Genomic DNA, 13,100 nt, shown 5'->3' on the forward strand with positions numbered 1-13,100 from the left:
TTGTTTATATACCACGTTATATAGCGCTCTATATTTTTACACTTTATAATTTTAGAATCAAATACATACTGGAAAAAAACAGGAAGTGCCCATGACTGTCACGCAAGTATTTGCTTATAAAATGACATAATGTGTAAAACGTGACCTGCTCCCCTCAACTACCAGTGTTTGAGCTAGGCTAACCTGGATTATCGACCTTTGCCCATTTCTATATAAAAAATGCATGCACATTTACAGGAATAGTTTCTGACGGCTTTTCTTGAGCCAAAGGGTGAAGCAAAAAGTTAAACATTTTAAATGTTGAACCGTTCCTTTAATACTTCCATATTCTAACATGTGCAGGCGATCACAGAGAGCGTCTAGAGTCTTCAGTCCCAGTTGCACTTGGCGTAGAGCATCTCGATGAGCAGGCTGTTGCAGGGCACCTCAGCACTCAGGTGTTTGTAGCACAGGTATTCCTCTGCCAGGCTGCTGAGAACACGCAGCTCTGACACGCACAGCAGCAGGCCAGCGAAACGTCCCAGAAGGTGAGAGGAGGTGACCAGGGTGTACTCCAGCAGAGCTCCTTCTACCTGCTCCTGGACACTCTCTATCAACTGATGCCCATCCAGCTCTTTTACATCTGGTCAGTGGGGGGAGGAAAGGGGCAACGTTACAACCAAGTCATCAATGTACCTAAATTGTCAACCCCTTCACATATCATGGAGTAAAGAACTGGGACATTGTAGAAGTATGACAAGGGATGGTTCGTAGTTTTTGAAGCGGAGTTGTATGAGGTACTTATAGTGTGTTACTTTATGGAGTTGGGGGTCAGCGCAGTCACTTTAAGGAGTTTACATTTGACGTCTCTGTAGGTTAGCATTTCTATTTAAAACTCAGACTATTTCAACTGTTTTTGTCTCATAAATATGTCATTAATAACAAATGTCTATAAGTCCAAAGTAATCCAAGTGGTGGAAAGTCATTTACTAAGGGCTTTCTTAACCACACCCTTGTACCAAATTTTCAATAGTAGGGGTGATATGTGCCAAAAGTGTTGGGAATCGCTCACTCTTTCACCTGATCATTTGCAGATTTTGAGCCATTGCATAATAGAATCATGGTGGGTGTATCATAACCAAATATGCCTTTTCTGCATCAATTTATAGTGGAAATGTATTCCTGTGAAGGAATAGATAACATTTAGGTTCCTGGTGAAACAACTACAATGGAATGTAATGCAGTAAGGCTCTCAGGCATCCTTGACTGTTCAAAACTTTCTGCACATTTAAAATATATCAAGCAGGGGTTGACACTAAGGTTTCAAAAGCACTTGCCCATAGGGCAAGTACAGGTAATGTTGTACTTGCCCGAATGTCGTGTTGACTTGCCCCCCCAAAAAAATGTAAACAGTGATGTATGCTTATTAAAATATACATTACATACAACCAAAAACAATTCATATAAGCCTAGATATCATGACATCACACATACAGCCAAGAGCTTGGTCCTGCTGCAGCATCGTGAAAGGGCCTTTTTTTGCCTTGCACCTGGCCTGGTTTTGGGGGTCTCAGAAAACTCAGTCTAGCTCAGAGTCAAGCTGAATGTTAGCTTCCACACAAATGTGTTCAGAACATTTTTACTTATTTTACTTATTTAAAACGGTCACATCGTGCCAAAAAGTGATCGTGTGCCATAAAATGATTAAAGTCCACCATGTTAAAGCTATTGCCCGGTTATACTGTAAGTAAGGAGGGGAATCATTCATTTCTTTTAATATTGATACCATTATAAAGACTCCACAATCTAAATCTTTATTGATACTTTTGTATTATTTTGTTAAAAGAGAACTGGTATTATTGCTTTAATTGCTTATAAGATTAGCAGAGCTAAGGATAGGACTTTAAACAGGTCATAATTCCATATTTAGGCCTACTAATTATTTTATATTGCTGGGAAAACAAGTTTTTCACCCAAACTGTATTATTCCAGCTTCTTGCGAATCTTTTATTGATGTTACATTTGAACACATCATGATGTCCTTTTATTGACTTTTCCCTAATAATCATTTTACTGAGCCGACATGAACACATCACATTTAAACCGTTTGCGATTTTCTTTTAAGCTAACTAGTTATTATCCTGCAGATTTTAATATGGATTTAGGGACTTGCTAAACAGTCTCTCGTTTGTTGATCACCGCTGCTTTGAATGAATGAAGAGACGGTGCCGAGCCCGTCTGCAGCGGCAGCGGCTCAGCGGACGGGGCTTTCTTTTTTTTTTTTGAGAGAGAGACAGAGTTGAAGCGGGTTGAAGGAGTTTCTTCAACACAGTCGAAGGTACAACACTTTAGTTGAAGATGACCCGACTCTACTCGATATTTAAAATTACATCATGTGCCCTACTGGACTCCATAGTGGTATCGATAAGCTCAAACGTTAGGCCTATTGATTTCTGGGTTTTGAATATAGCGGAACCAGGTCCGTATAGCCTAATAGAGCCGGTTTTCGGAACGTAGACAGCGAAACTGCGCACACACAGGCTGTTGTGTGTGTCTGTGTGTGTGTGAGAGATAGAGATAGAGTGCGAGAGAGAGAGCGTGATGCTGCTGGCTGCCGCGCGCAGCTGCTCAATTGCAAATATAGCATATATATTTTGTGTGGGTTAGCGGGAAGAAAATTGTTTTGCAGACTCTAAAAGACATGAATAAATAGCCTAGACTACTGACAACCCCTCTAATATCCACTTGCCCGTCCGGGCAACCAAAAAGCAATCTCAACTTGCCCGAACATTATTTTCACTTGCCCCGGGCAAGCGGGAAACCGTTAATGTCAATGGCTGTCAAGTTTTGGTACATTTTCTTTTTAGGAATCATGACTCAGCATCAGTGTAAAATATTTATGACACTTTTCATTGGTAATTAAATGCAAAGCCACCATGGAAATTAAAAGGGGTGGGCTATCAGCAGCTAGCTAACGTTAACTAGTTAGCTAAATTGTAACTTAAAGGCAAAAGTTAGGATCCAGATAATAGCATTCATCCTTAGACACTCGACACAATCAATCATCAGTATTAGCATAGCCACATAGATTGGCCTATTTACAGCCCTCTGACTACGCGAGTGTTCCAACCGTTGGGAGCGACGTGCGGATACAATGCGGGCCAGATCAAAGATTGAAACAGGCCAGATTTGGCCCGCGGGCCTTGACTTTGACATATGTGATCTAGAATATATGGAGGTTTCACTTTTTCAATGTAATCAAATTACATGCAAAAATTCCCTTTTCCATGATATTCTAATAATATGAGATGAACCTGTTTATACTGGCCATCATCCGACCTGCTCACTAAATATCGGCATCAGACATTGAAAAACCCATAATGGTGTACCAGTAACCTCATCCAAAGGCACACTAAATACTTAATCGTATCTGTTCGGAAGACTTTAATTTTGATAAAAGAGAATCAGTTTTCACTGCAAAACTCTGCAAACCCGTTGTGAAGACGTCAAAGCAGTGGACTAGTACAGCAGTGGAGAACCTGCAGGCATGTTTAGACTGTACAGACTGGGATGTTTTCAGGACTGCCACCAATAGTCTGGATGAATACACAGAGGCTGTGACGTCATACATCAGCTTCTGTGAAGACTGCTGTATTCCATCACGCACCAGGGTGAGTTATAACAACGACAAACCCTGGTTCACAGCCAAACTCAGATAGCTTAGGTTGCAAAAGGAGGATGCGTTCAGGAGTGGGGACAGGGACAGGGACAGGTTTAAGGTGTCGAAGTACAGCTTCAGGAAGGCGGTGAGAGAAGCCAAACATCAGTACTCTGAGAAACTCCAACACCAGTTCTCAGCTAACGCCTCTGGGAACATATGCCAGAATCCTGTTTGTGGACTTCAGCTCTGCATTTAATACTATCCTCCCAGGTCTGCTTCAGGACAGGCTGTCCCAGCTCCACGTGCCCGACTCCATCTGCAGGTGGATCACAGACTTCCTGTCTGACAGGAAGCAGCGTGTGAGGCTGGGGAAGCACTTCTCTGAATCCCAGACCATCAGCACTGGATCCCCCCAAGGCTGCGTTCTTTCCCCTCTGCTCTTCTCCCTGTACACAAACAGCTGCACCTCCAGTCACCAGTCCATCAAGCTCCTGAAGTTTGCGGACGACACCACGCTCATCGGGCTCATCTCTGGCGGTTATGAGTCCGCCTACAGGTGGGAGATTGACCATCTAGTGACCTGGTGCAGCCAGAACAACCTGGAGCTTAACGCGTTAAAAACAGTGGAGATAATTGTGGATTACAGGAAGAACCCGGCCCCACCCACCCCCATCATCCTGTCTGGCTCCCCAGTCGACTCTGTGGAGTCCTACCGCTTCCTGGGCACCATCATCAGCCAGGACCTAAAATGGGAGCTGAACATCAGGTCCCTCACCAAAAAAGGCCAGCAGAGGATGTTCTTCCTGTGCCAGCTGAAGAAGTACAACCTGCCAAAGACTATGATGGTGCACTTCTACACTGCCATCATTGAGTCTATCCTCATCTCATCCATCACTGTCTGGTACACTGCAGCTACGGCTAAGGACAGGAGCAGACTGCAGCGCATCATACGCTCTGCTGAGAAGGTGATTGGCTGCCACCTTCCATCCCTCCAGGACCTATGGCCGACCCGTCCCATCCTGGTCATAGACTTTATGAGTCTCTCCCCTCGGGCTGCGGTCCATCAGGACCAAAACCTCCCGCCACTTGAACAGTTTCTTCCCCTCTTCAGTGGGGATCCTTAACAGGTCCAGAGACCGCCTCCCCCACTGACTGACACTGACTCAATTCGTAAATGTTTACAAATTTTAAGTATCTTTACCTTAGTTTTTATTCTATTTTATACTATTTCACTTGTTTATATATTGTGTTATATTGTATATATTATAGTCACTGTTCGTTCATTGTTTATTGTCTTATTGTCTAACTGTATGCGCCTTATTCACCGAGACAAATTCCTTGTTGGTGTAAAACCCTTCTTGGCAATAAAATCCTTTCTGATTGTGATTCTGATTCTGATTCTAACCTGGGTTAAAGAGGATGAGGAACTTGATGCATGCAAACTCTTGACGATCCACCTTTATGATGTCGAGTTTCCCCACCAGCTCCTGTCCTCTCTGGATGAGGCTGGCCAAGGTAGGACCAACATGAGATGCGATGTCTGCCAGCTCAATCTGAACCAAAGAATAAAATCAAATCAATTTTGTTTGTATAGCCCAATATCACACATAGACGTTTGCCTCAGTTGGTTTCACATTCGGTACAGTATGACACCCTCTGCACTTAGACCATTAGCTCGACTGAGAAAAAAACAGATCACATGTACTGACACCACAAACAGTTGCTGCTATCGTATCTAGATCAGGATAAATCGTAGACAGTATAATATTACTAGAACATTCCTGCATACATTTTTTAAAGGGGCCTGCCACCCTTTTCTAAGTCTGGTGTATACCACGGCCCCATATAGACCGGGCTCAAAATGCTTCGGTGAAAATACCATGTTTTGTGATAATAGGAGTTATGGACAATAAACAGCCAAGCCCCGCCCCTACGAAGATGTTTTAGTCGATGGCACTACACCCCTTAGCGTCTGTACTTCTATACTATTGGTATGGTTTGTAAAATGTCTTCTTATTGTAGAGTGTCAGAGGAGACTGACCTCCTGCCCAGTGACCAGCAGCAGCCTGCCCTCTCTGCCATACAACACCTGTCTGGAGATGAGGTCCAGGAGCAGCAGATCACTCCAGCAGCTTTGCAGCAACTTCATCTGGTCACCCACCTCAGAGCAGAAAAGAAAAGGTTCTGATCAAATCTTCAAAGATCCACATTTTAAGACCTTCAACCTAATTTAAGTTAAGTTAAGTTATTAGACAATCGCTATATTAAAATTAGTCTTTTCGCATATCCTCTCTTAAGTTACCACACTTCGGAATGGGGTCAGAGTGCACGGTCAGCCATAGTACAGCACACCTGGAGTAGTTTGGGGTTAGGTGCCTTGCTCAAGGACACAATGGTAAAAATGGTGGGCACCATAGATGTAATACCAGCCACCACTAGTTTTACAAGTAACACCCTTCTGTCCGGTGCCGGGGATCGAACCAGCGACTTCATAGTTACTTGTCAGCCCCTCTTTCCTCTAGGGCTAGGCCATCCTACCACCCACCTAAGCAACAGTCATTGTAAGCTTGCCAGCATGCTCATGTTAAGCAAGCATATTATACTGTTGTAGAGATGTCATTAGAGCTTTGCACATATTTGGTCATCAAAAGCAAACCAAAGCAAAGGTTGTATTATATGTCTCTCATCTCATCTACAACTGCTTATCCAGGATCGGGTCGTGGGGGCAGCAGCTTGAGGAGGGAAATCCAAACTTCATTTTCCTGAGGCACATCAACCAGCTCTGACTGGGGGATCCCGAGGCGTTCCCAGGCCAGCATGGAGATTTAATCTCTCCACTTTGTCCCTGGGTCCGAATGACTGAGCTTCTCACCATATCTCTAAAGGAGACGCCAGCCCCCTCAAGAGAAAACCCGTTGTGGCCGCTTGTACCCACAAACTCGTTCTTACGTTCATTACCCAGCCTTCATGACAAGATGTGATGGTGGGAACAAAGATCGACTGGTAGATCGAAAGCCTTTGCCTTCTGATTCAGCTTTCTTTGCGTCACAATGGTGCGGTAAAGCGAGTGCCATACCGCCCCTGCACGTTCCATTGTTCCCTCACTTGCAAAGACCCTGAGGTACTTGAACTCCTTCACTTGGGGTAATTACTATTTCCCTACCTAGAGTACACAATCCATTGGTTTCCTGCTGAGAACCATGGCTTCAGATTTAAAAGGTGCTGATCCTCATCCAAACTGCTTCACACTCGGCTGCAAACCGATCCAGTGAGAGTTGAAGGTCATAGGCCGATGATGACATCAGGACCACATCATCCGCACGAAAGCAGCGATGAGATCCTTAGCCCACCATACTCCCCACCACGACAATGCCTCGATATCTTGTCCATGAATTTCACAAACAGGATTGGTGATAAAGCGCAGCCCTAGCGGTCCGGCTTACTACTGACACAGCTCTCGCTTTGAGCGTACAGAAATTGGATGGCCCTGAGAAGGGACCCCATCCTCCTGCAGCATCCCCCACAGTATCTCGACCGGTGAAGCCGGCCATACTTATGCTCCAGATCCACTAAACACATGTAGACCGAATGAGCATACTCCCAAGTCTCCACTAGGATCCTTGCAAGAGTGAAAAGATGGTCTGTTGTTCCACTGCCAGGACGGAATTTGCAATGTGTATCTTCAATCAGAGGTTTGACTATCGGCCGAACCCTCCTTTCCAGCACCTTGAAGTTAACTTTGCCAGGGAGGTGTCGAAGTGTGACCCTTTCACCACTGTAGTAGGCACACAGTCTCTGGTCCGCCTTTTTGAACAGGGGAACCACCTCCCCATTCTGCCACTATTCCGGCATTGGTCCCGACTTCCATGCAATTTTGGAAAGACCAAGACAGCCCCTTCACACCCTTTCAGCATTTCTGGACGGATCTCATCAACCCCTAGGGCTTTGCCACTGCAGAGTTTTTGATTACATCGGTGACTTACACCAGGGAAATTGACAATGACCCCCATCAGCCTTAACGTCTCATAGAGGGTGTGTTATGCCTCAAACACACTGGATGCGGAAGCGCCCCAGAGCGCCCCGAAGCACCTGGAAGCGCAAACTGGATAAACAAACACGTTATTACGGTTGTTATGTGTTCATTGAAGCAGGGGAATAGCAGGGCCTCTCCTCCTCTCCTCCAACTCGCACTGGGAAACGGTGATAAAAAATAACTGATGTCCACGGGTGTGGACATACATGCACAGTAGTTAGAAATACATACACGCATAGTATATCATTGAGGTTGTTACTAACACATGGTAAGTTCTTTCAGAGCCGCCTGCTGGGAGATTCGCTCCTGATGTGGTCAAACAAATGATTTTCAGCTTGTGGTAAGCACAGCTCTTCCACCGGCAGACTACCTCCTCATTTGAGGTCAACAGCGTCCCATCCTTACTTTAGACAGCTTGGATGGTTCCCTGTTTCTCTGTTTCCCCGTCCTGAGGTGCCGGACGGTCTTCCAGAAACACCTTGATGCCGACCGAAAGTCCTTCTAAATGGCTACTATCTGCAGTCTGCCCATTCTCCTCTGACCTCTGACTTGATGTCAGAAGTCAAGGAATTTTCGGCCACACAACTGCCACTCACTGGATATTTTTTCTTTTTCGGACCATTCTCTGTAAACCCTAGAGATGGTTTTACTTGAAAATCCCAGTTGATCAGCAGTTTCTGAAATATTCATACCAGCCCGTCTGGCACCATCAACCATACCATGTTCAAAGTCACTTAAACCCCCTTTCTCCCCCATTCTGTTGCTTAGTTTGAACTTCAACAAGTTGTCCTGTCCAGGTCTACATGCCTAAATGCATTGAGTTGCTGCCATGTGATTGGCTGATTAGTTGTATGTGTTAACAAGAAATTAAACTGGACATAAAACAAGAGTCAATAACAGAATAAGCTGTTTGGCATTGTCACACCCCACAAATGCATTTTCCTTACAAATGTGGCTCCATTTAAAAGGAAATGAACAGGCTTTCCAGTATTAGATTTATTCCCAAGAAGCATTGTTACAACAAAGAAATACTAGACCAAACACAGATTTCCTTATTTTTTGTTCTATGTTAATATGCTTGCGTTTCTTGTTGTTTTCCTATGTGTACAAAAGCCCAAACCCACAGATTCCAGCTTTATACCTTGAGCTGTTTGAAGAAGATGGATGAGCGAGCCCACTCCACGATGGAGATGAGTGTCTGGTCAGCCATGTGGCACATGAGGCTGAAGGTACTGGGGTTGTCATGGTCCTCCCAGCCCGTCTGGTGCTCCATGAGATGAGCGCTCACCTTCCTCTGCAGCTGGAGCTCATCAGGATCACAGCGCAGGAACTCCTGCACCAGTGGAGGAACCCTGGGACTTACAACAGTGCAAGGTAGGAAATTAGCAAGGGGGGGTTCGGGACAAATTGCGCCTGAAAAATCTGAAATTGCCCTTGAAATTCATTTGACGGACGCTTTTAACACCCCTGTTAAATAGAGAATCATTTTGTGGGGGATTTTAATGGTATATTTATATGCATTTGCAAAACCATGTTAGACAGATTGTAGGAAAATAATTTCCCATTGATATGAACTTCAAGAAATTTAATATTTCATAAGAGTAACTGAATATTGATCTTTCATGCAACAAAGCTTGGCACGTATTTTTCAAGGGCATAACATTGATACTGGTTCTCCATCATACCCTTTAAACTTGTATGTATGGCATTACATTTTATTCTAAGTGGTATTAAAAATGTCTTTAAAAGTCTTACATTTGATTTGGAATGTACAACACTGGTGGTATACCCTGATGAAGGAAACATAAGTGTTTCCCAACATTTTATAAAATTGCCCTGGAAATTATCCAAAATGCCCCCGAAAGGTGGTGGAGCTAAAAAAGACACAACCTACTCCTTGGCCTGCTCACAAGCGTCCCAGCTTTCCCAATACATGCCCCTGTCCCAACATTTTCTAAACGTGTAGCAGGCACCAATTTAACATTTGTGTATATTTACCAAAAATAATAAAGTTTATCAGTTTAAACACATACGTATGATGTATCAATACATAACTAATGTCAATAAATAACAGTACAATCGATGTATTTGTACTGTTATTTATTGAATACATGTGGGAAAGGATTAGGAAATGATCACATACTGTGTTGTATTCACATTTTACATAACGTCCCAACTTTTTCGGAATTGGGGTTGTATTTTTTTTTAACGGTAAAAAAAGCAAATTTTCTTACCCTACAACAGATCCCTCGGAACTTGCACCACAGTTGTTGGAGCGCTCTAGCTTTATGGCCCAGTCCGAGAAGGAAGTGCACTGGTAGTGGGTGGGAGCAGGTGTTGAGCTGTTGGGATGGAGTGAGTACTGGTAGCTGATACAGTCACTCTGTGCTGTGGGTAGCGTGATGCCTGGGAGGAGGCCACCAGTGAAGGCCAGGTCTCTGTGGAGGGCTGAGGAGACCAGAGGTGGGCTGCAGCTTAATCCACCAGTGGCTTCAGTCAAAGCCAAGTGCCTCTGCTGTTTGAGGGCGCGGTCACGCTTGTACATGGGGCCAAACTTGTTTCTGCCGCCTCGCATCCGATCTGCACGGACAGCTGGTGAGAAGAGTTTGTTTGCTTTGTTTGCTTTTTTTTCTTCATTCACACACACACACACACACACACACACACACACACACACACACACACACACACACACACACACACACACACACACACACACACACACACACACACACACACTCACGCACATACACACTCTCACACACACACACACACACACACTCTCTCTCTCTCTCTCTCTCTCTCTCTCTCACACACACACACACACACACACACTGTCTAATTCTTCAAAATAATAACTTTACATTTATGTGTGATATTTTCAATCTCGACATAGCTAACATGAACTTACTATAATAATAATAATACATCGGATTTATATAGCGCTTTTCTATATGCTCAAAGTAACCATGATGTCCTAAACACTGGAATAACAAGGTAACATTTTGGATCGCAGCCCACAAATGACAGTGTAATTAGTTAATACATATAAGTTATCAAGAATACTGGAGGATCAGAGGGCAAACATGTCTGTACAGGCCAGGGGCAGAAGAGAATAGGAATAAGTATTTTACAACATAAGGACTTAGATGATAAATAGATACATAACTACTGGACACAAAAAAAAATGGATTGATTAAGGATTTAATTTAGTAATCATATTGTTAACTTCATTTCAAAATGATGATGTAAATAAATATCTTACAAATATATATAGTAAATATGAAATGAGTATAAATTGTTATTGTGATGGGTGAACGTCTAATATTGGATAAAAGGAATGTCTTACGTCCTGCCATATCATCAGATCATGAACAATAGCCTAAAGCAATCATAAATAATAATAATAATCATAATAGCAAATGTATAACCCTCTTAATCTAATGACCACAAACCAAGTAGCCTAAGTACTGTATTTCATTGATACCCAAAATGTACAAAATAATTGTAAATGTAATCTAGCACATAGATAAATGTTGTAAACAGACGTTTTAATAGGCCTATTTGGTTTCATTTTGGAACAAACTGATATGAAGACATTTTACATACTGTATTTATATAAATCATAAATCATTAATGGAATGATTTAATGGAACGTAAATGTTTTATAATACCAATCCTTTTCAATTTAAAGTCATATTTTTTTGTCTAAAGTGACTCGTGGGAAGTTCTCTTTTGTATATTTTAACATCACAGGACATCATGGGCCTGAATTTACCCTGCGTTCCAATCCCCATACTTACCTAGTACTACTATTTAGTATGCCAGAAAAAGATTTAGGATGTCCCAATACATGCAAGTCAATTGTAGTATGCTGAAAATATATGAATGCCCCACTAACTCCAATTGTATTTAGCATTATCCATCTTTGTTCTTGTCATTTCTTGACATAATGAAAAATAAATCTTCCTTATCTGATTTTATTCTCTCTCCTGTGACCCCCTAAACTGTATGTAGTGTGGTAAAAAGAAAGAATATGCGATTTGGAACGCAGGGATAATCTGGTTGGGATGTTACTATACTCCAGTTTCGTAACCCATAACCTCATATTCAATGTAAAATTTAAGGAGAACTGATATTGCAACAAGACTATCTTGAATGTGGCTTTAAAACCGAGCAGTGTCACAGGTTACAGCGGCTATTTGCATGTGAAGTGACTTTTGGGGAAAAGTCCTACTTTTACAGTTAGAGCAGTTCTATAGCCTACATCATTTCATTTGAAATCCTCCTTACCTTCCAGTCGCATTCCAACATGGAGACATTTTTGAAACCTGCAGAACGGACAGCGCTTCCGTTGGCTTTTATCGATCCAGCACTCCTGGTATTCTGCACAGATGTACTTCTTGTTGTTTTGAACCGTTCTTTTGAAAAACCCCTGCGAGAGGTTGAAGAGGAAGGAGGCAGATCTATTTGGATTGCTGCTTATAATATAACCGTTTCATAAAAATAAAATGTTTTATTTTATTAAGAAAAAAAGAAAAAGAAAAAAAAACCTACACAACAAAAGCAGAACTTTTCTAGCAGCACACAGTCCCAGGCCCACTATAGAACAATAGCCTAAAGCACAGGAGTGAATGTATCTTACCTTGCAGCTTTCACAGGTGAGCAGACCGTAATGGTACCCAGAGACTTTATCTCCACACACCGGACATCCTTCCTCCATACACACATCAGGTCTGTACTCCATCCTGAAAAAAGCAAATGTTAGGCTGCTCTCTTTCCACCTGTGTGCATCTTAAGAGTGCGCTACTGCATATTATATTATGCTATTTAAAAAAAAAATAATAATAACCTGATCTGTAGGCTTTACAAAGAAGTTGAACAGCCGCTTCAGAACATCACCATGTTTGACTGACTCTGAAAGCAAAATTCAAATCTGCTCACCGCAAGTCTATTACCAATAAATAAAGAAATAAAGAAAAAAATGAAAAAAAACTATGGTTCGAAAGGAACAAAATAGTAGGTTACGGATATAGAGTAGGCCTATCTAGTTATACAATGAAGAGATGTAGAAAACTATATAACTCTATCACACCCAGAGAATTCACTCACCTTTTGAATCAGTGCATCCCAGCTGTTGAGTATTGAGTACAGCCAACTATCTCTGGGCTTACCTGTAGCTGTGAGGGGGCTGAAGTGTGCTATTGTGACCTCATGCCGTGGAGGAGGGAGCTGTCCATGGTCCCGTCTGAAGATCACACTCATCTGCTGCTGAGTTTTAGACAATACACTGTATAGTCTATGTTTCTATCCACAATGTGCTCCAGTTCACCTTAAAGGGATAGGTCAGTATTTTTGAAGTGGGGTTGTATGAGGTACTTATTCATAGTTAGTGTGTGGAGATGGATATCAGTGCAGTCACTATAA

The 13,100-nt window shown here is 42.6% G+C and overlaps 1 protein-coding gene across 1 annotated transcript; it reads right to left on the minus strand.

Moving 5' to 3' along the window:
* Window positions 1-368: 368 nt before the first annotated feature.
* nr5a1b (nuclear receptor subfamily 5, group A, member 1b) lies at window positions 369-12,420 on the minus strand (the record flags this gene model as incomplete). Its single annotated transcript, XM_080047020.1, has 7 exons — window positions 369-622; window positions 5,046-5,193; window positions 5,682-5,801; window positions 8,815-9,025; window positions 9,908-10,265; window positions 11,967-12,108; window positions 12,319-12,420. The coding sequence occupies 7 exons, from the start codon at window positions 12,418-12,420 to the stop codon at window positions 369-371; spliced, it is 1,335 nt and encodes a 444-aa protein (XP_079903146.1).
* Between the last annotated feature and the right edge of the window lie 680 nt (window positions 12,421-13,100).

Source organism: Ammodytes marinus (assembly GCF_949987685.1).
Source record: "Ammodytes marinus genome assembly, chromosome: 18".
Lineage (NCBI taxonomy): Eukaryota > Metazoa > Chordata > Actinopteri > Uranoscopiformes > Ammodytidae > Ammodytes > Ammodytes marinus.